Below are 18,816 nucleotides of genomic sequence, written 5' to 3'. Positions count from 1 at the left end.
TTAGGTTTAGGAAGCCCCATTTCACACGGTACACTTGAAGATTCTTAATGCTTTATGTGGACATGAGGTCACAACAGAAGGCTTTCTTAACAAGTAATTTCAATAAAATTGTTCTGATTCTCTAATGTGAATATTGATAGTGTATATATACACATTATATATAAATACAGTATATATTTATATTTTTCAAGTCAGTCTGTTGAAGGTATGGAACTAATCTTCTGTGCCATGTGTTTTTAACAGAAGAAACATGCCAATTGTGATTGTTCAGATAAAAGTAGAATTCAGCAGTCTCAATTTCTTGAGAAACTAAATATTGGGAATCTTATTTATAATTTTATCTAAAAAGCACAATTATGGGGAGAACACAGAATACACTGGTTAAATACCAAGGAGATTGAATTCAGCAACTAGTATTCCAACACGGAAATTTAGCATAAAATGGTTTTTAAAAGCATTATTCAGTGTCACTGATTTCAAAAGCATTTTATCTTTCTGATGTCAAGTTTGAATTCTTATATGATGCTATTCAAAACATTTGTAACTTGCTTTAACAATGACTTGATGTGATCTCTCTGTGTACGAGGTATGTGCATTTGATTTTTCTAACAATTATATAACTTACTATTCTGCAACTTTAATTTATTAATCTGAATGATAAGGTTATTTACAAGTAGTTCTCTGCTTATGGTGAAGATTTAGATGTCCTTGACTACCAGTCTCCAATGAGATGTTATATTCTGATTAGACGAGTTCACATAATTTGTGTTTAATAGGTTTAATACAAGATATACATGGTTGGTCAAAGACATAGCTGAAAAATCTTTTCTTCTTATAAACAGTGAAAACTATCATGACTCAGTGATCAGTTTTGCAAATGATGTCACTTGGATTTACTTAGTTATTAGGTGCCTCTTCCCAAGGTACCACTTGAAGCTGGCCTTCAGCACATGCTAGGTGTTACAAATGTACTGCTTATCTCTAAATATCAAGTTGGAAAAAAAATATATACACTAAAGATGTATTTCTGGCAGAAATATCCTTGGCTTTTGGTATTGGAAAGTGTTTTAACAAATGTTTGTGCTGTTCAAGCACAAGCACTGACTGTATGAATTTACTTTCTTATTGTATGAACCTCAGTTCTTATTTATGTAGTATCATCAAGAGCCAAATTCAATTTGCATTTTGATGAACACAGTTTCTGTAAAGGCGGAGTTTGTGCCAGAGTGACCATCGTCAGAATTTATCTGGGGCCCCAATGTCTCTTCTGGCACCAACAGCTCCGATCAAATCTTCCTCCTTGATCTAGAAAGGCCTAGACTCAGCAGGATGAGTCTAGATTAAGCGCCTGCCTACCTTGAAGAACTCAGTAGGACTACGTAAAGTTAGAATGTGGTTTTAAGAATTTGCTAAATTGGGGCAAAACTGACTGAAGGATTCACTTAGAATCCATTTGGATAGTATTGTTGTGATAAATTTCTGAAATAATTTTCTTGCACTTTCTGCTTTGAAATGCAGTAAAGTTGCCACTTCGGAAGACTTTGGTTGATCTCATGAACAAAAATGATTAAGGCATCTAAGGCTAATCATGTGACTCATGCAATAAAAATACATTTACTTCTGTGATGAAGACATTCAGAAGCCAAACTAGGACACTCAGTGAACCAGATGCTTCTGATTCGTTTTATTACAGATATTTATTAGCTATTAGTTGATACTTCTAGGTTTGGGTGGGCACTGAGAGAAAGAAATTAAATGCTGCACTGCAACCCAAATTAGCATGGCAGTGAGATGAATGGATATTTTCAAAGTTGCTTCAATCTTTTACCAGTATGGGAATTGCAAGGGAAAGTGAGATTTCATACTCCCAAAGCAGCAGCCATCCAACTGTCTGACTGTGATGGTAGGAAGGAAAATATTTTATTCTGCTGAGTGTGCTTACACTGTGAAAAGTGACTCCATTAAGATGGGCACCCTGTAGTTTAGGCTGGATCACTGGCTGTAGCTGAATCTTTTTTCCTCCTGATTTGCTTTGCATCCATGAAGACCAGAATTCCAATATTTAATAAAACCAAGAGGATTCCGATTTCTCTGTTTGATCGCAGAAACTGGGGCCTTTGCCATGTCCAAATAATACCTAAGTCTTAACCTGGTGCTGTTTAGAGATCCATGTTTTCATGTCTTTCATGCTTATATGGACAAATTCTCTTCTTCTTCTTCTTTTTTTTTTTTTTAATTAAAGCTACGTTTTTTCTAACCTCAGATCTTGTAAACTGAAAACAAGACTGAGTCAGGCCAGATGCTTTTGTTGTCATCAGTAGGAAAAATTCTGAGGTAAAAGGCTGAGAAATTGAGCATGCTGGTTTTCTGTTAGAAAGTGGGGCTTCAGGAATATCAAGGTTTTGCCTGGGGAAAAAAAGTTTCAAAAAATAGTTCACATCTGCTTGGAATCACCTAAGTAATAAATTTTGTTTTAGGTCTGCATGTTGAAACAAAACATTCTGAAGTGAAAATATCTAATTAAAAAGTGGTAGTTTGTTTAAGTGCTAAATCTGAAAATACTTTGAGTTCATGATTGTGATTCTAAATATTGCAGAAATTTACTGCTCCAAAAATTGTTTTTGAGGTTTCATCTTTCCATTCCTATGCATACTAGAATCTATTGAAATACACTGCAGGATGTAAATTCAGTTTTCCAACCTGCTCTATTTAGCACTTTTCCCTGGTATTTGCTATATCACCAAATGAACCTAATTCTAAAAATTAAACATAGAGGTATATAAATAAGCATGTGATGTCTAAGCCTAAGTATCTTTTAGCTACGTCTATAACAAAACCTGCCTATTTAGCTTCACTAAAAAAAAAGAGATTCTCCATCAAAACAATTGAATGATAATATGTTATTGTACATCTAGTTATTTATGTTTAATACAGATGGGCCAACTGGAAATTTTAACATGCTTGATGTACTTTATTTAAAGAGCATCCATGTCTCACCACATTCCAGTTTGAAACATTTCAGTTCCCACCTTTTTCCTCATATCTAACACTTGTCATTCCATGCCGCCACCTGTCTACGGCCATGCCCTGGGAAGCTGTTAGTGTGGTATCACTAACTATGAAAGAAGGCCTTTTCGGTACTTAAAACATCGTTACGTATCTCTTCAATAAGTGCTAGGTCCCTAACTTTCTCAGGCACATTTAAAAATCCCACCTTCTACCTACCTGTTTTAGATTCCTAAATACGCAGTCAGTACACCCCTGGAAAACTGTGACAAGATATGGGTCTATAAATGAAGGCACTATCCATACTCCGAAATAAGCATCTGAAAGGTTTTACCCTTCTCCTGCCTGTAGCTTTAATAACTTAGCAGCCAATTAATTAGCTGCATGGTTTGGACATTAAGCAGGTGGCAAGGAAACACAAAATAACATTCTCCATGGTAAAAAAGCTTGGCAGAAGTATTAAATTCCCCTAAGTACATTTCAGAAGCTCTGCCTCCCAAGAAAATTTGTGTATTTTAAGCTGCTCTGTCAGCACGTCCAGTTTTCCCCGCTCGGCATGTCCATTGGTAACAAAGGATACCCTACTATTGCGTAATTTTAGTGATTTCTACCAAGTCTTGTAAATTTACTTTTTCAATAAAATCCCATCTCTTAGAGTCATGGTACTGAACGATCACCCTATTTTTAAAGCCACTAAGTACATTGGTATCACAGGGGATGGCTGAGAAGACAGAACTGAGTAAGAAACTCCCAACATCTTGCAAGACTGTCTAAATTCATTTCAAGTCTGATGTGAAGAGAGGTAAAATCTGATTATCAGTTTTGTTCCCAGTTGCCTTACAACGATGTGAATCACTGGCATTGAAAATGCATTGGATTCTTTAAATAGGACTTTTAAAAATGAACTAAATGCTTCTGATTCATTGCAGATATACAGTAATTATTGGGCTAAAACGAATTTTCTGGTGAAGCTGGCAGTGACAGATTTGACAGCTGAGTTGCAGTCACGTTTCCAAATTTTCAGTTATTTCAGCCGGTTCACAAGCAATGGAAACCTCAAAGGTAGGAAAGGCGACTTGAAAGCTGAATTACCTTTTGACTTCAATGGGAGTTTGGGCAGTGTGAGGCCTCCCAAGCTCCCTTCACTAATGCCAGAAGAGGATATTCAAATTGGCCATGTCTGGATGGAGACCACAGGAGAAGGAGAGCCAGTTTCCATGGCTTACTGCTGGGGGCTTTGCATGAGGGTAGGATATAAGGTTATACAGTAGCTGTCCTCCACTTCCAGCCCTACAGGCTTCCCAGTGGGAGTTACCACCATTTCTGCCAGGAACCTGTCTGCAGCCTGTGCTTGTTCAATAAAAGCCTGAATGAAGGATCTAGGCCTGGGACCAGGATTTGAGTACAAAATGCATACTGTTGCATGAAGAAAATGTAGATGTTTACTAACAATCTGGTAGGTGTCATCTGCCACCCCTAAATTTTCTGTATCTGGGGATCTTTTTCTTTCTTTTTTTTTCCCCTCTGCAGAATAACATGCTCACGTTTCTTAGCATCATGGTCCCCAGACATCATGTTGTGCTGTAGCGGGAGGAGAATTCATAAAACCTGTATTACAGTGCAATTGTTGCTGGCACATTAAGTGCCAGATGCCAGCTACAATGTATTCATAACAGAATCTATGCATATTTATATATCTGTAAGTAATAAATGCTCCATTTGAAAGCTAGCACAGTTTTGTAGCCTCCAGGAAATTTGCAGCTCTAGAGCAGAAATTTGCAATTTCTGAATGTTTCCCCATCAGGTTACAAATCCAGCTTTCAGACCTTTGTTCTTAGCATCCAATGTCTACATGAAGTAAGTGGTAGCACCAAGAATGTATATTAAGCAAACCATATTTGCATAAACAAAATCTGTGCTGAAGTAACAGATACACTTCTGTGTTTAGCTTCTAGATATGTTTTTTTTTTTAAATGTCTGTATAAAATCCACATTCAGATTTACCTTAGTCTACAATCAAAAACAGGTAGGTTTGCATGGTCTTTTTCCTCAGATCTATGCTTGCACCACTTGTGCTTGAAGCTGTCAGGATATGGGCAGATTCCTACAAGAAGCTCTGTGCTGAGCCGCACTTGCTCTGCTCACTTGCACAGTGCCTGTGGCCCTTGCTCACAGCTACACGGGATGCAGCTGGAACGAGGGCAGGCCTGTGGAAAGCACAGTACAGCCACGTGGTGGGCATGCAAGTTAAGCAAAGGCTTAAGAGGGGCTGAAATGCTCTCCTGGGAGACAAAACTCCAGGGGCAAGAAATGCAAAGCCTGGAAATATATGCCAACAGGCATATAAGCCTCTCATGAGAATACAGTCACCACCAAATTATAAACATGGTAACTGGTAGACAGGGGTAGAGCAGAACCTCTGAGGGCAATTGCAAAAGGCCCAGGCAATGCCTCAGGCTCATCCCTTTTTGAGACATGTATGTTCCTAAGCCTTGATCTGTTCCTCTGCATCCTCCAACATGAGCATCTTGTAGGGCTTCCACTGAGAAAAGGCTTTTTTTTTTTTTTTTTTTTTTTTTTTTGTCTCAGTAAGAGAAGATTTCAGAGCTATGTATTTCTAACAAAAGGACTGTATAGGGGAAAAGCTAAATTCAGGGTGTTTTACCTTGTTTGACTAATAGAAGAGACCATGGAAACCAGAGAAGTAGCTAAAGCTAAAAGTGACTCATTGTACTACCCTACTTTCCGGGAGACCAGAAGGATGATTCAGACGATGATGGTAGCCTCAAATTTTGAGATTAACATGAGATTAAGATGCAGACTTACAGTTTACATTGTTATCATGGAAGTTAAACAACATGGAGGTTAAATACGGCAGCTTTTTCCAGCTTTTTCCATTTTCTTCAGAGAGGCAAAACCCACCAAAAACAACCAGGCAAATATTCATTCAAAAAAGTGAAATTTCATATGAGGTAATGAATGTAAAGATTGTAATTGGTAGAAGATGTATATTTGTGTCCTTTGTGGCTGGATTGGTGTGATAACTGCTTCTAAGTAAAGTATTGCAGAGCTAAATCTTGAAAGAAGCCAGGTTTCTTTTTTTGAGGTAAATGTTTTTTTCTTTGCATTGTGTAGACAGCAAAAACAAAACAAAAAAGTGACTATTTTGCTGTAAAAGGAAGTTTGGCTGTACATTTGGTATTTATTAGCATTTATTACTTGAAAAACATTTTAAACTGAGAATTGCAGGAAAAATAGTGTGTGTAGAAATACTGTGATCATTTATATTCCCAACAACTTTTGTGACTCCAGACTTGAAACCTGTTGTGAAGTACTTTACTAAATCTCAAGTTTTTGCCAGTCTGCTGATTGTGGTATTTTGATTGTAGAGGCAAATTTTGTCTCCGAGGAAGTCCTTGAGCAACACGATTTGAAGTGTAAGTGTCATGCAACTGTTTTTTGATTATTCAGTTTGTATATGAGTAACAGAAGTAATAAAATAGCCAGTTCTACTACCAAATCTAAATGTACAGAAAGTGGGCCTGTGTCTGTCCTCCTGCACCCAGGTTCCCTATTAGCCTATTTTTTTCATATTTGATTGCAGAGATGCCTGCTTTGAAGCAGAATAACTGAAACTCTACAGGGCTTACTTGGCTAGTGAGTATTACTAAGTCAATGAACTTCTCTTCTCAGTAGAAACAGAGACCAAAAATGACAGAGGACCAAATAAAATAGGATGTGTTTGACCTCAGTTACACTGATTTTGCACTAGAGGAGCCCCAATGAGTTTGACAGAGGTGATTTTGCTTTCCAAGAGTTCCACTTTGCCAAAATACCATTTTTCGGAAGTGAGTAATTGCTCCTAGGGGCCCCTCTTTCTGGCCCAGCCGGTGGCCTCACCTGGAAAGGTGGCTCTCCCGCCTGGCGTGCTGCACAGGGGAGGGTGGCCGACCGCATGGCCTCTCTTTGGCGGCTGGTGGCATGGAGAGCCCCTGGGCAAGGGCTGGTGTGCCGAGGAGCAGGGACAGCCCCTTCGCCTTGGCAGGCAGCTCAGCGGGGCTGATGCTCCCAAGCCATCTCCCTCCAACCTGCTGCACGGGCCCCTCCAGCCTCTCGGACAGTGGCCGAGCAGAAACCCCGAGCGTTGCTGCAGCGCCGGCCCCTCCTGAGTTTTGCCATGAGCAGGGATGGGCTCCAGGCTCGAGGTGGGAGCTGGGTCCACAGCTCCCGGTGAAGTCAATGGCCGAGCTAGTGCTGCTAATTACATTGGTGGAAATCCAGAGTTAAATGGCACCAGCAAAGCCAGTTAAACGTTGACGCCACCAATGCTTAGCGGGAATGGACCAGCTGCTCTCAGGATCCCTGGTTTTTTAGCTCTTACAGTAGCATTTTTCTTCCATTTCCCTTATTGGAGCAATTGGAAATGACAAACCTTGCAGATGACCCTGCACCCTTAATTACAGTTGCTTATTGTAAAATGTGCCTTTCTTAGGGAACAGCCGTGCGCACTGCTGTTTGTGGAGCAGGTAAGTGTAGGGTCTGAGTTTGCTCCCAGGAAATCAGAGCCAAAACCTGCCTCTGACTTTGACCGCAGCAGCCTCGGAGCCGACCTACCACATGCGGTTGACATAAGGTTCTCGCAGACAGTGCTTTGAGGCATGACAGCTGTAATTTAAATATATACTTTCTATAGAAGGCCAAAACCTTTTTGCATTTTTATGAAAGATGACTGCTACATGACCACTTCGGTTCAAAGGTTTGAAACTTAAATGAAAGTTTTCTAAATGTTTATGGTACCTAATGGGTTGAAAATACTCTGTAAGACTGTTGGCAACAAAGCCTCTTGTGAAAGCCTCTTGTGAAAGCTTTTTTCCCCTTAGGTGATTTCTTTTGCATTTCTTTTGTAATCCAGAACAAAAATAAATATTCCAATTCATGAAATAATATGAATGAAATGTCTGTCTGCTTTATAGATTTTCTCCATGTAAAGCAAACCAGTTACTTAAGGGAGACACAATTCAGATTTCTTGTACGATCAAATCGGTCCAGAAGAGGAACAACTTGGGTTCTGGGATGTATGTTAAGGAATTTTCTAATATTTTAGCAGGAAAAAAGCTTCTCCAGAAGGTCTTGAAAGAAGTGTCCCCCCCAGCTTTCTCCAGCTTCAAGAATAGGACATCTTCCTGGTTCTTTATAGTCCACTGCCATTAAGCCCTTGGCTTGGCCTTCTCTGAAATTTTACTCTGAAATCTTTCTAAATCTGGCTTTCACCTAGTATGTCTCAGTGGGATGTACCCACTGAAAAGTGTATCCCCAACAGATTTTTTTTTCTCTTCAGTCAGAAGTACTTTGTATATGATATCAGGTTTGTATGTGAACCCATGAGCACTAGGAGCCTGCTGTCAAGTATGGCATGGCAGTGAACTACCAAAAAAATACAGGTCCAAATTAAGAGATGGAAATCAAGGCAGAGTGAAAGGTTTTTGTAGTAACAAAGAGTCACGTGGCCTCAAAGAGCAGAGCTGCTTGCACCTTGGATCAACTCTAACAACAGCCGGGGCTAGAAGCCCGCTGTTTAAACTCACTTTTAAGGGCCTGTCCTTGGACTTTGTCTATTACAGTTTTTCATTTTTATTTCTCATCTAAATACAGAGAATCATGCAAAACATCCTTAACGTGAGAGTTGGTGTTGGGTCAGCCGCAATGTTTTCTCAAACAGTTGCGTTGCTAAGGTCCTTCTTACTTACGATAGCAAGCAACGCTGCTGTGTGCCACCACCTCTCGCGCAAACAGTTAGAGACATGCAGGCATCTTAGCAGGCAGTTTGCAAAGAGACCATTTCAGGGGAGATCTTCAAGACTGAAAATACAGCCAAATAGCCCTCTAAGATCTAAAAACCCAAACCATGACAACGCAGTGCAATCACTTCTATTCCTAATGGAGCTGTTAACCCAGCCTGTATTTCTACAGTTTTCACTCCTTTATCATGCTTAGCTTGGCTTGCTCTTTTTCTCTATGCGCACTGCTTTTCAACATTTTTGGTAGAAATTATTTCACATTTACTACTATCTTGCAGTTGTTTCTTTCAAATGCAGTTTTTGTTTTCCTTTGTTCTTATACTTGTCTAACAGCACAAAACTTACAAGTAGACTGTTACCACGTAAAAGATAATGACAATGCAAACCTCTATATTTTAAAGGCTTTTGCTACATACATTACATGATTTATACACTGTACATACTTGGAAAGAGTCTTTTAATGCTGTTGCTTTAAATGATTGAGACAGGAGTAAAGCTAAGGATCAACTTATACAAGTTGTGAACTTAAAAAAAACCCTCAACTTTTGATTGTGCATAAGGCAAGGTGTGGTTTGAGACATTAAACAGGAATCTTCACAAGAGCCCAAGAAAGTTGGATGGTTACATTCCTGTCGAAAGACGATCGGAACTCATTTGAGCATTTCCCTTCAATCTCCACTGAAGCCTCCAGCCCTGATGTATTGTTGATGGAAGTACCATGGACCACGTTCATGGGGACCTGACCCCAGATGTTTATGATGTCTTAACCCTTACAGGTCACCGGAGCCCCCTCTGAAGCGGACCACCATCCTGAATGGAGCCTGGTAAGGCAGCGATGAACCACGCAGTTGTTTGCATAGAGGTTTCTCTGGAACAACCTCTCTAAAGAGTAAGTTTGGGGCTCCAGGAAAGGTGGAAGATCTTCCAAACTGAATGGGCTCCCATTCCAGATCCAAGACAGGGTCGGGTACATACGGAGCTATTCGCCTCACCGTTATCCTGCTGTACTGCGTCTTCCCGCTTGGGTCTGCAAAAGCACCCAGAGGTTGGAGAAGCATAAGGTCCCACCAACAAACAGTAGGATCTTGTCCTGCTAGCTGGACTTCTTCCCCGACCGAATCCATAATACGATCCCATGCCACGGTAGCACCTGGAGAGAAAACTAGGAAATCCCCAAGGAAACCTAGCTGTGGTTCACTGCTTTCTGAAATGATACTTCTCCCTTTCAGAACTGAAGAATCTCAGCTTAGGTAGTGCATTCACAATGTACACAGGTTTACATGGGTTTGACATACATTTTTAAATACATTGAAAATAGTAAGTAAAAATATATGCATTGAGATAGTACATACACTTGATATATGTGTATTGTTGGGTCACATTTTAACTATTTTAAATAACAAACGTATATATCCCTTCTCAATCGTTATTTGCTACTGTTTGTTATTTACTACTGTTTGTTTAAAATAAGTTGTGAAATGTCACAGTGACAACCATCATGTTGTCTTTCAATGAACATGAAAAGTTTGAGTAACAGTGAAAAAATAAAAATACTGCATTGATATGGCATGTTAAAGTTCCTCTGTCAGTTTAAAGCTACTTCTTCATATGTTTTCAAACATCCTCTTTGAAACACATCTATCTACTTGTATAATCTGTCATCTTACACTGTATACTGCAATACGATGTTTAGCATATTGTAAACTCTTGCCAAACAATGACTTTTTAATAAGGAATTGTACAAATATACAGATATTTATACCACATACATGTAAGGCCATTAACATAACAGCAAGATACGTATAGAGAACTATAATTGCCAACATATGTAATGAGCCTTTTTCCCAATCAGCAATAATCAGGCTCATTTTCTGATCCTTGGCAGTGTTCAGAATGGTGATGTTTCTGATAGATTTTATAGATGTCTTGCAAGATCAGGCAGTGCCATATTTAACCACATATATGCAATGCCATCGCGGTGTACAATGTCATTGGACATGCACGGACTCTGTCCTGGCTGTTGGGTGGGTAGCAGGAAAAGTTTTCCTGAATCAGGTGCATTGCTGAATGAATACCCAAAGCAAATGACTGCTGATAAATAAGTCCTCAAAGTTAAATAAGTGGTTAGTGTTTTCCCCTATGATTTAAGTGCATGAACATTGGAACTCCATTTGTAGATTAACCCTAAAAGCCACAGAAAAGTCTTTGTCTTGAGGAGTCTTTTATTTACAGAAGTTTCCATTGTGAAATGAAGATTCATTTTTCTCAATGATACATGAGGGAACATTCATCTGTGGGAAATCATCCTTTGGCTTCTGGGTATTGCTGCTGCTGGATTTACTTCGACTGTGATCTGGCGTGGGCTGAATAGGCAAGGATCTGGCCACTTTGGATTTCACCAGGCAGCCACAAACAAGGCGAAAGAAAGCCCGACGCATTTCCTTACTAGCCAAAGTGTAGATGATGGGATTCATTGCAGAATTGATGACGGCCAAAGCAATAAACCAGTTGGCTTTGTACAAGACGGAGCACTCCTTGACCCTGCAGGCCACATCGATGAGGAACAGAATGAAGAGCGGCGACCAACAGGCAATGAAGACGCCAACGACGATCACAACCGTCCGAAGGAGAGCCATGGAGCGCTCGGAGTTACTGTGGTTGGTGACGTTGCGGCTGCTGGACTTCACCAGGATGTAGATACGTGCATAAAGGATAACGATAGCTACCAAAATGGCTATGAAGATACTTATGCAGAACACAACATACTTCTTGGAGTAAAGAGGCAAAATTGTCGAGCAATCCGGTAAGTTGTTTATACAGTTCCAACCGAGGATGGGTAAGGCACCCAAGGAGACCGAAATCAGCCAGCATGTTCCAATGAGCAGGAACACTCGGTATTTCTTATTCGCATCGTAAGGCCTCATTTTAATCATAGTCAAATGCCGCTCGATGGCTATTGCTAATAAGCTGAAAGTGGAAGCTCCCAGGGCAACAAACATGCTGCCTTCCCTAATGAACCAGATTGTGGACGACAAGCTAAGAGTTTTTTTCCCAGACATAAGTATGTTTACTTTGTAAACGATCCCGGCTAGAAGATCACACAGAGCTAGATTGCCAATAAAAAAGTACATGCGGTTGTGAAATTTATTGTTTTTCCAAATGGCAATCAACACCATCAAGTTTTCCAGGACTATAAAGCTACACAGGATGAGAAAAGCAATGGTTGGCAGGTCTACCTTATCAGTTGCTTTTTCTCTGAGAATAAGCTTTCCTGTGTAATTGTAATGCAGCACGATCAGAGAGTCCATCTCCTCTCCTCCTTGGGGGCCACCGAGAGCGGCAGGTGACACAGTGATGGCTGCCATCATCTGCCAGCCGATGCGGTTCTTCGCCTCTTTAATATTGCACGAATTTAGTTCCAATAATTTTCCACAAGAGGGAGATCAAGCCACGCTCCTCCAAGCACTCCTCTGGGCAGGCAGCAGGGACCCCAGGCTCCAGCGCTCCTCGCATGGTAATTCGGGACAGCAGCTCTCAAACCAGGCCCTGAAAATAAAAACAGCAGACGGCCACATCAGTCTCGCTGGCATTTGATGTCATCTGCAGCCCCCACGCAGTGCTGCTGCCGTGGTGAGGGGGACATAGACTGCGCGTCCATCGAGGTGGCCCTGGGTAAGCTGTCCGTCATGGTCCACATGAGCACAGCCCTGCCACGGGAATATGAGGGCACCTCGAGAAACTGCTTAACAGTACAAAATCAGGCTATTTATAATTAAGGAGATGCTCTGAAAGGCAGTCACCATAAAATCAATCCCACTTCCTACTCAATTTAGGTGGCTTTCTCCTGCCGTTGTTCAGATAAACATATTAAGTCACATCTCTGGAAGTACCACCCAGACAAAAAGTAATTTCATAACACTGGGCTTTTTGGTCAACTTTACTTTTGTTTTCCCTTTGCTTTTGTACACAACATGTATATTTAATATTTAAAAAAAGGAGCATGTTATAACATCTTCGATTGTCCTTTTTTACTTTGGTTTTTCTTTAAATTATGACTTGGTCTAACCGCAAAGTTTTCCCATGGACTCTGATATATTGCGTTTTCCCAGCAGATTCTCCTAGTTGTCTTTTTTTCCATTGCCATATATAAATATTGGAAGGGACCTGCACAGCTTAGCAAAAATACCAGGCTATGTCAGAAGTGCTTAAGATCGTACAAGAAATGTCACAGTTTAGATGCTGCACACTCCAATGAGAATCAGTGCTCATGCCCCAAACAGTAAGAGTGAATGGACAGCCAATTTTTTGGCCAGGAAAATCCAACTAGGATGGGGATGAGGAGAGAACTAGTTTCATCTGAACCAAATTTGTAAATGTTCCATTTTTTTTTCCTGGGAAAACTGCAAAAATAAAAGGTTGTGCTGAGTGGGAGAGCACCTTCTCTTGGTCCAAAATGAAAGAGCTTATTTTGGGGAACTCCCTAAGAGCTAGAGCTCCTGACCTCACCATACTATTCACCCAGGGGTGACGAACATTTTGCAAGCATGTGGAAGACACCTTCAAAGGAAGGGTATCGAGAGAAGAAACTGAGACACCTCAGCACCCCCCAGGGTCCAGCGCACCCACAGTTTTCAACCTGTGATCTCCAGACCCCAAGGAATCTCCGAATTACCCTAGGTAACACAGACAGGCAAGCTTACTGTCACCAGGCTTAAATTTACCACATAAATGTTTGTACTTTCACTGGAAAATAGATAAGTTTCTGAAGATCATAAAAACACGAAAGGAACTGCTACTCCAGCGTCCTGATTTGGGCCCTTGAAAAGCAAGAGTGGCTTTTTCAAGTGCCTTCTGGAAGAGGGGAAGAGCAAACCACAGCCCACATGAATGCTAAGGGACTTACAGGGTGACCCACAGCCCTTTTCCCCACCCTCCCTTTCGCTGGATTCTCTCCTTCAGCAAAGAAATAATCTGACCAAAAGCCTACGGTGACTTGCTTTGAATCCATGAGTACATTCAAGAAGTTTTAAAATTATTTCCCGAGAGAGTAATTTACCTATTATTATATTTTGCCCATTCTAGGTGTTAGGCCTGAACTACTGTGGTGAGAGACACAGGCCCAAGACAAGGCCCATATTCTCCAATAAACACAGCTGAATTTCGGCATCCCAAGTCGTGTCTCTGATCATGAGACTCCCCCCTCCCCATGTGCTTCCCAGGGACGGATTGGGGCCCTCGAGTCGCTGACGCTTTGTCTGAAGCATTTCTGAAGCCCTTCGGCAGAGCAGCTTCACCTCAGCCGAGGTTCAGCGCAGTTGTAACTCGGTTACAATCTGCCCACTGTTATCACAGAAACCATCACAGCCTCTCGTTGTATTGGCTTATAACAAAATGTCAGTGTAGCCGTATGAATCGCAAGTGCTTCCCGCTGTACAATAAACAATTATATTTGACCAGAAAAGTATTTGGTAGCCACAGCTCAACCAGCGACATTCATCAGATCAGTTAATGGCTGCACAACGGAGTCATACGCAGTAGCATTCAAGAGCAGCACATGCAACAAAATAAAAATTTCAGTAAGGCTTCTCCAAGCTAAGTCATCCTATTGCTAGATCAAGGGACAAATATATTTCTTTCCATGAAGAAAATGACATGCCAGACATTGGACTTTATCAGCCACCACTCAGCAGCTCAAACTGTCATTACTCTACTAAGGGCACCGGCGCTAGACCAGCTCCCCCAGCTGAAGGCACCAAAATCAGCTGAAAACACACCAGGTCTCCTCTTCCATTGCTCCTAACGACTTCTGTTAATGTCATTGCAGCAAGTTTAGGATTACAGGAAAAGTAAATCTTTGCCTTGGGCAGCCTTGTGGCAAGGCAGAGGAGGCTGTAACAGTTTTACAAGGTCCCTGCTACAAGACGGGTCTCGCTGCCACCATCTGCAAGAAGCGGTATCACTCGTCAGGACCCTTGGAGAGTGGCTCTCGCTGGCAGGCCACTGGAAAGTTAATATAAATAACAGTGTAATGAATTGAAATTTATTCTTTTCCAGCAGCAGCATTTCAAGGTAATATTTTTGGCCATATTACTTTTTAAACAATGCTCTCATTTTTTTCCTGCTTTGGAACCAGCAAATCAAGAAAACCATTCATTTTTAATAGCCAGCAAATATAAAGTTGGTTGCATATTATAATAACAAGACATCAACAGCCAGCTCCTGCATATTTGTGTCACTGCTTCCTGACAGCTCTACAGCTTCTTCCTCGAAACGCCTTTGTCCTGGCCACATGCAAAGGACTGGTCACTATTTGCAAAGTTTGGACCTCAACCTGGCCTCTTAAAAAAGGACCTGAAAAGCGTGCGTGCGGCCCGTTGCGTGTTGAGCATTGCCTTGGTGAGGTACCTCAGTACCCCAAGCCCTCGATACTGCTGGAAATCAGCTTTACTCGCTCTAAAGCGAGCGGGAGCATCCCTATTGCTGGGAGCATCCCTATTGCTGCTCCGCCGGGTACCGCGCCGCGGGGTACGAAGCGGAGGAGGGATCCGGCTACGCTTCCTCACGGATGCTGCGGCCAAACGGGCGACTGCCAAATTGCCCAAATAAAGGAAGCGGCGGCCATGTGAGAGGCGACTCCGTCACCTCCCGCCACAGTTCAGCTGACCTCGGTGCTCCCTGCAGCCGGACGGGGCACAATGGGGCCATCCGCAGGCCCGGCGAAGCCTCCCAGCCCCATCGCCGGCTTCGCGGTCCCCACAGCTGCTGGGGGCCCTGGGGCTGCCGGGGCGCCTCTGCCACCAATTGCCAGTGCCGGGCCGGCACGAAGGGGGACGCCGAGCCCCCTCCACACCCCCTCCCCAGCAAACCTGGCCCTGCCCCGAGCAGGGACAGCGGCGCCCCAGCAGGAGCCCCCCGGCGAGCCGAGGACTTCTCTGACCCTCCCCGCAGCCACCCGGCGCGTTGCAGTAGGAAGAGCCAACAAGAACTTGGTTTGGAAGCCAAACTGCCCTCAACTTTCACTCGCACTGAAGTCAGAGCAATTTGTAAGGCACAAGTGAGAACAGGATTTAACTTACTCTCTCCTACTTTTGCCTGCACCGGACCGTGTTAGGCGACACACTCAGCACACCCAGCTGCAACCGAACGGTAACTCGGCTGCAAACTGTATTTTCCTGCCTCCCAAGTATCAACGAAAAGACCCGACCGGGGAGACCGAACCTCCCCCCAGCACACACACATTCCTCCTCTCCCTTCTCCACGCACAGCCACACGCTGTGGCCACAAATGACAATTTTCAGGGAGGCAAAGGAGGGGGACAAGAATGCATATTCAAAGCCCAACTTGGGTAAATTTCCTTTATTTTTAAAGCCTTTACCGATGCAAAATAAACACGTGTAATTTTTCAGGCACACCCTAGCAGTGTTAAATTTTAGGACAGAAAGGGCTTTGGAGAACAACAGCGTGCTTCAATCCACATTTCCACTCTGAAACTGAGCTGCGCTAGATGCAAACGGAGTTCAGACGACAAACAGCTGCTGCAGAACAATGTCTCGGACAACTCAAATAAACTTCAGAAAGATCTTTCTTTCAAATGAATGTGCTGGCAACTCATGGCCTAGGAAAAGCCTTTACTAAACGGCTATTTTTCTCGGCTTCTGCATTTCGGACGCCACCAGCCCGCAGGCTGCAACCCCGCGCACCGCACGCGCGTGGCTCGCACGGCAGCAGCGCCGGCCGGTCCCCCCCGTGCGCTCAGGCACGCTCAAGGCAGGCGCCGCCGCCCCTTCCCCTCACCGCTCCCGCCGCCCGGCCCCTCTCCCCGCACCGGCGAAATGCAGCACGCGGCTGCACATCGGCGCCGCGGCGGAGCCTCCCGCGGCGACCAAGCCGCTGCCCGAGCGACCCGAGCAGCAGCCCCCCGCCCGCTGCAGCAAGCCCCCAGCCCGGCTCGGCACCGCACCCGGCCCCTGCGCTCCCACTCCCCAGCCCCCCGGGCAGCGCTGAGCCGAGCCCCCGGCGCGCGGAAACCCCGCGAAGCGCCCGCCGCTGCCCCGAGCACCCCCGCCCCGGCGGCGGCTCCCCCCGCCCGCCCCTCCGCGCCCCACCGCGCCCCACCGCGCCGCTACCTGCTGCTGCTGCCGCCGCGGCGCCGGAGCCCGCCCGCCCCGCGCTGCTCGGCGGGGCCCGGCGCGGCCCCGCGGGCTGCGCTCGCCCCGGCCGCGGCCCCGCCGCCCTGCCCCGCCCCGGCCCGGCCCCTCCGCCTGGCCCCTCCGCCCGGCCCGGCCCGGCCCCTCGGCCCGGCCCGCCGCCCCCGGCGCCCCCGCGGCGGCCGCGGAGCCCTGCTGCCGCCCTGCGCTGGCGCCCGGGGCTGGCGGGGCCCGTCCCGGCGGGGCGGCTGGCCGAAACGGAGCGGCTGCACGCCGGCTGCCTCGGGGGCGGGAGCGGCGCCCTGCAACAGAATAAAATGGTGAAAAGCGAAGGTTGACACCCCGGGGTCTCCGGACTAGACGTACTTGCCAGGCGCCTGTGGGTACGGCAAAGCCTTCCGTCAGAAGCCGCTCCGGCGAGCTGGCGAACGGGAGCGCTGCAGCAGCCCTGCGCCTGGGGTTGCCCGGTCGTCGCGCTGCAGTCGGTGTTTTTCTTGGGAGCCTCCCGTCTGGAGCGGAGCATCGTCACACTGGGACTCGTGCCACGGGCTCAGCTGTCGCGCTGCCTGCACTCCCCTTCCCGGGCGGAGAGACGTCCTGGAAGAAAGCTGAGCTAGTCTTTAGAAAGCCGCAAGTTCAAACAGAGCCCAAGTACCAGAACAAGTGGCGGGTTTTGGTGACTGCTTTTAATCTACTGAAGGGGACGGAGGAAACACTTTTGGTGTAGGACCTTTGTAGTCCCCGGCAGGGACTGCACAGGGCGCAAGACACAAGGACCCTTGGAAGTGAGTGGAGCCCGTGGTTACGGCCCCACTGAGCATGGCTACCCTGGCAAGCAGTGGCGGTGCCAGCATCGTCTCTGTTGGCCGCTGATCGCCTGTGCTCGTGCAAGCTGCTCTCTTCTGTGGCAGGAAGGGGGAGTGGAAAACTTCTTCCATGCCAGATGAAAGCACGCACCACTTTTTACAGCAGAGCAGACTCTGACCTCTGAATAGAGGTCCCTCATTGCACAGACAAGTGTTGTCCAACAGTTTCCCTGCAAACCTCTGTCCCCAGAAGCCCCAGAAGCTCTGTAGTCCTTAGAGGCCACTGGCAGTATGCCGTCAAGTCCCAGGTCGCACAAGTCCGTCCTTTCCCTATTTCCTTGTTTTGCCTTTACTGCTTTTTTGCACCTTCAAGAAAGGAGCCAGAAATAGTCATCCTCATCAGACTGTCCTAGGAGAGGGCACAAGACAAGGCCTGCCATGGATCTGATTGGCTTTCTTCAATCTGGCTTGCCACCACCTGGTAGCAGCCCATTCCTACAAGGCCCCACAGTAGGACGGATGTCCCCTGCAGAGGACCGGAAGTGGTGCATGGATGGTGCAGCTCGTGTCATCTCTGACAGAGACCTCCCCAAGCGGCCTTGGCCATCTGAAGCCCTTCTTTGCCTGTGAAGTACCTAGAGCAAAGCAGTCCCACCAGCATGCCCCAGGATCTCCCGCCCCAGGGAGATGCTGGTGCCTCCATCACCAGAAACAGATCTTGCCACGCGGTGCCGGAGGAGTGTCCAGCTGCTGACATTTTTGCAGGTCAACGAGCAGCAGTTTCTGGCAGCCGCCCGGCACCCCCTGCAGCTGCACCCCCTTTTATCCTGGGATAAAAGGATTGACTGTCAAGGAAAAGACAGAAAGCAAAGGCTAGGAAAAAGGGTCAGTTTTCATAGCAACGGGAGGTCGCAGGCTGAGCTCCGCGGGGATGTGGAGCCTGTCCTGGTCTGGAGGTTCACAGGGAACCAGGCAAACAGGGTGAATAACGGGGGAGCAGAGCTGTTACTGAGGCTACTCAACAGGGAAACTAAAACTGATGACAAGAAGCAGCAAAGA

General features: G+C 45.2%; 1 protein-coding gene across 2 annotated transcripts; it reads right to left on the bottom strand.

Annotated features, from left to right (window-relative positions):
* Positions 1–9,174: 9,174 nt before the first annotated feature.
* On the bottom strand, positions 9,175–18,342 carry LOC112978779 (sphingosine 1-phosphate receptor 3). Of its 2 annotated transcripts, none has more exons than XM_026092493.2 (2): positions 17,318–18,342; positions 9,175–12,350 (listed from the first exon to the last, which is right to left on the bottom strand). In XM_026092493.2, the coding sequence occupies exon 2, from the start codon at positions 12,170–12,172 to the stop codon at positions 11,027–11,029; it is 1,146 nt and encodes a 381-aa protein (XP_025948278.2). In that variant the 5' UTR covers positions 12,173–12,350; positions 17,318–18,342; the 3' UTR covers positions 9,175–11,026. The 2 variants fall into 2 exon arrangements, with proteins under 2 accessions (XP_025948278.2, XP_064356970.1); XM_064500900.1 differs by lacking the exon at positions 17,318–18,342 and adding an exon at positions 16,931–17,070.
* Between the last annotated feature and the right edge of the window lie 474 nt (positions 18,343–18,816).

The sequence above is a fragment of the Dromaius novaehollandiae genome, chromosome W (assembly GCF_036370855.1).
Source record: "Dromaius novaehollandiae isolate bDroNov1 chromosome W, bDroNov1.hap1, whole genome shotgun sequence".
Classification (NCBI taxonomy): domain Eukaryota; kingdom Metazoa; phylum Chordata; class Aves; order Casuariiformes; family Dromaiidae; genus Dromaius; species Dromaius novaehollandiae.
This window is presented reverse-complemented; position numbering and strand designations above follow the sequence as displayed.

What these genes read in the sequence shown, in the direction of transcription:
- LOC112978779 (XM_026092493.2), bottom strand. Translation starts at nt 12,172, where the DNA reads ATGATGGCAGCCATCACTGTGTCACCTGCCGCTCTCGGTGGCCCCCAA.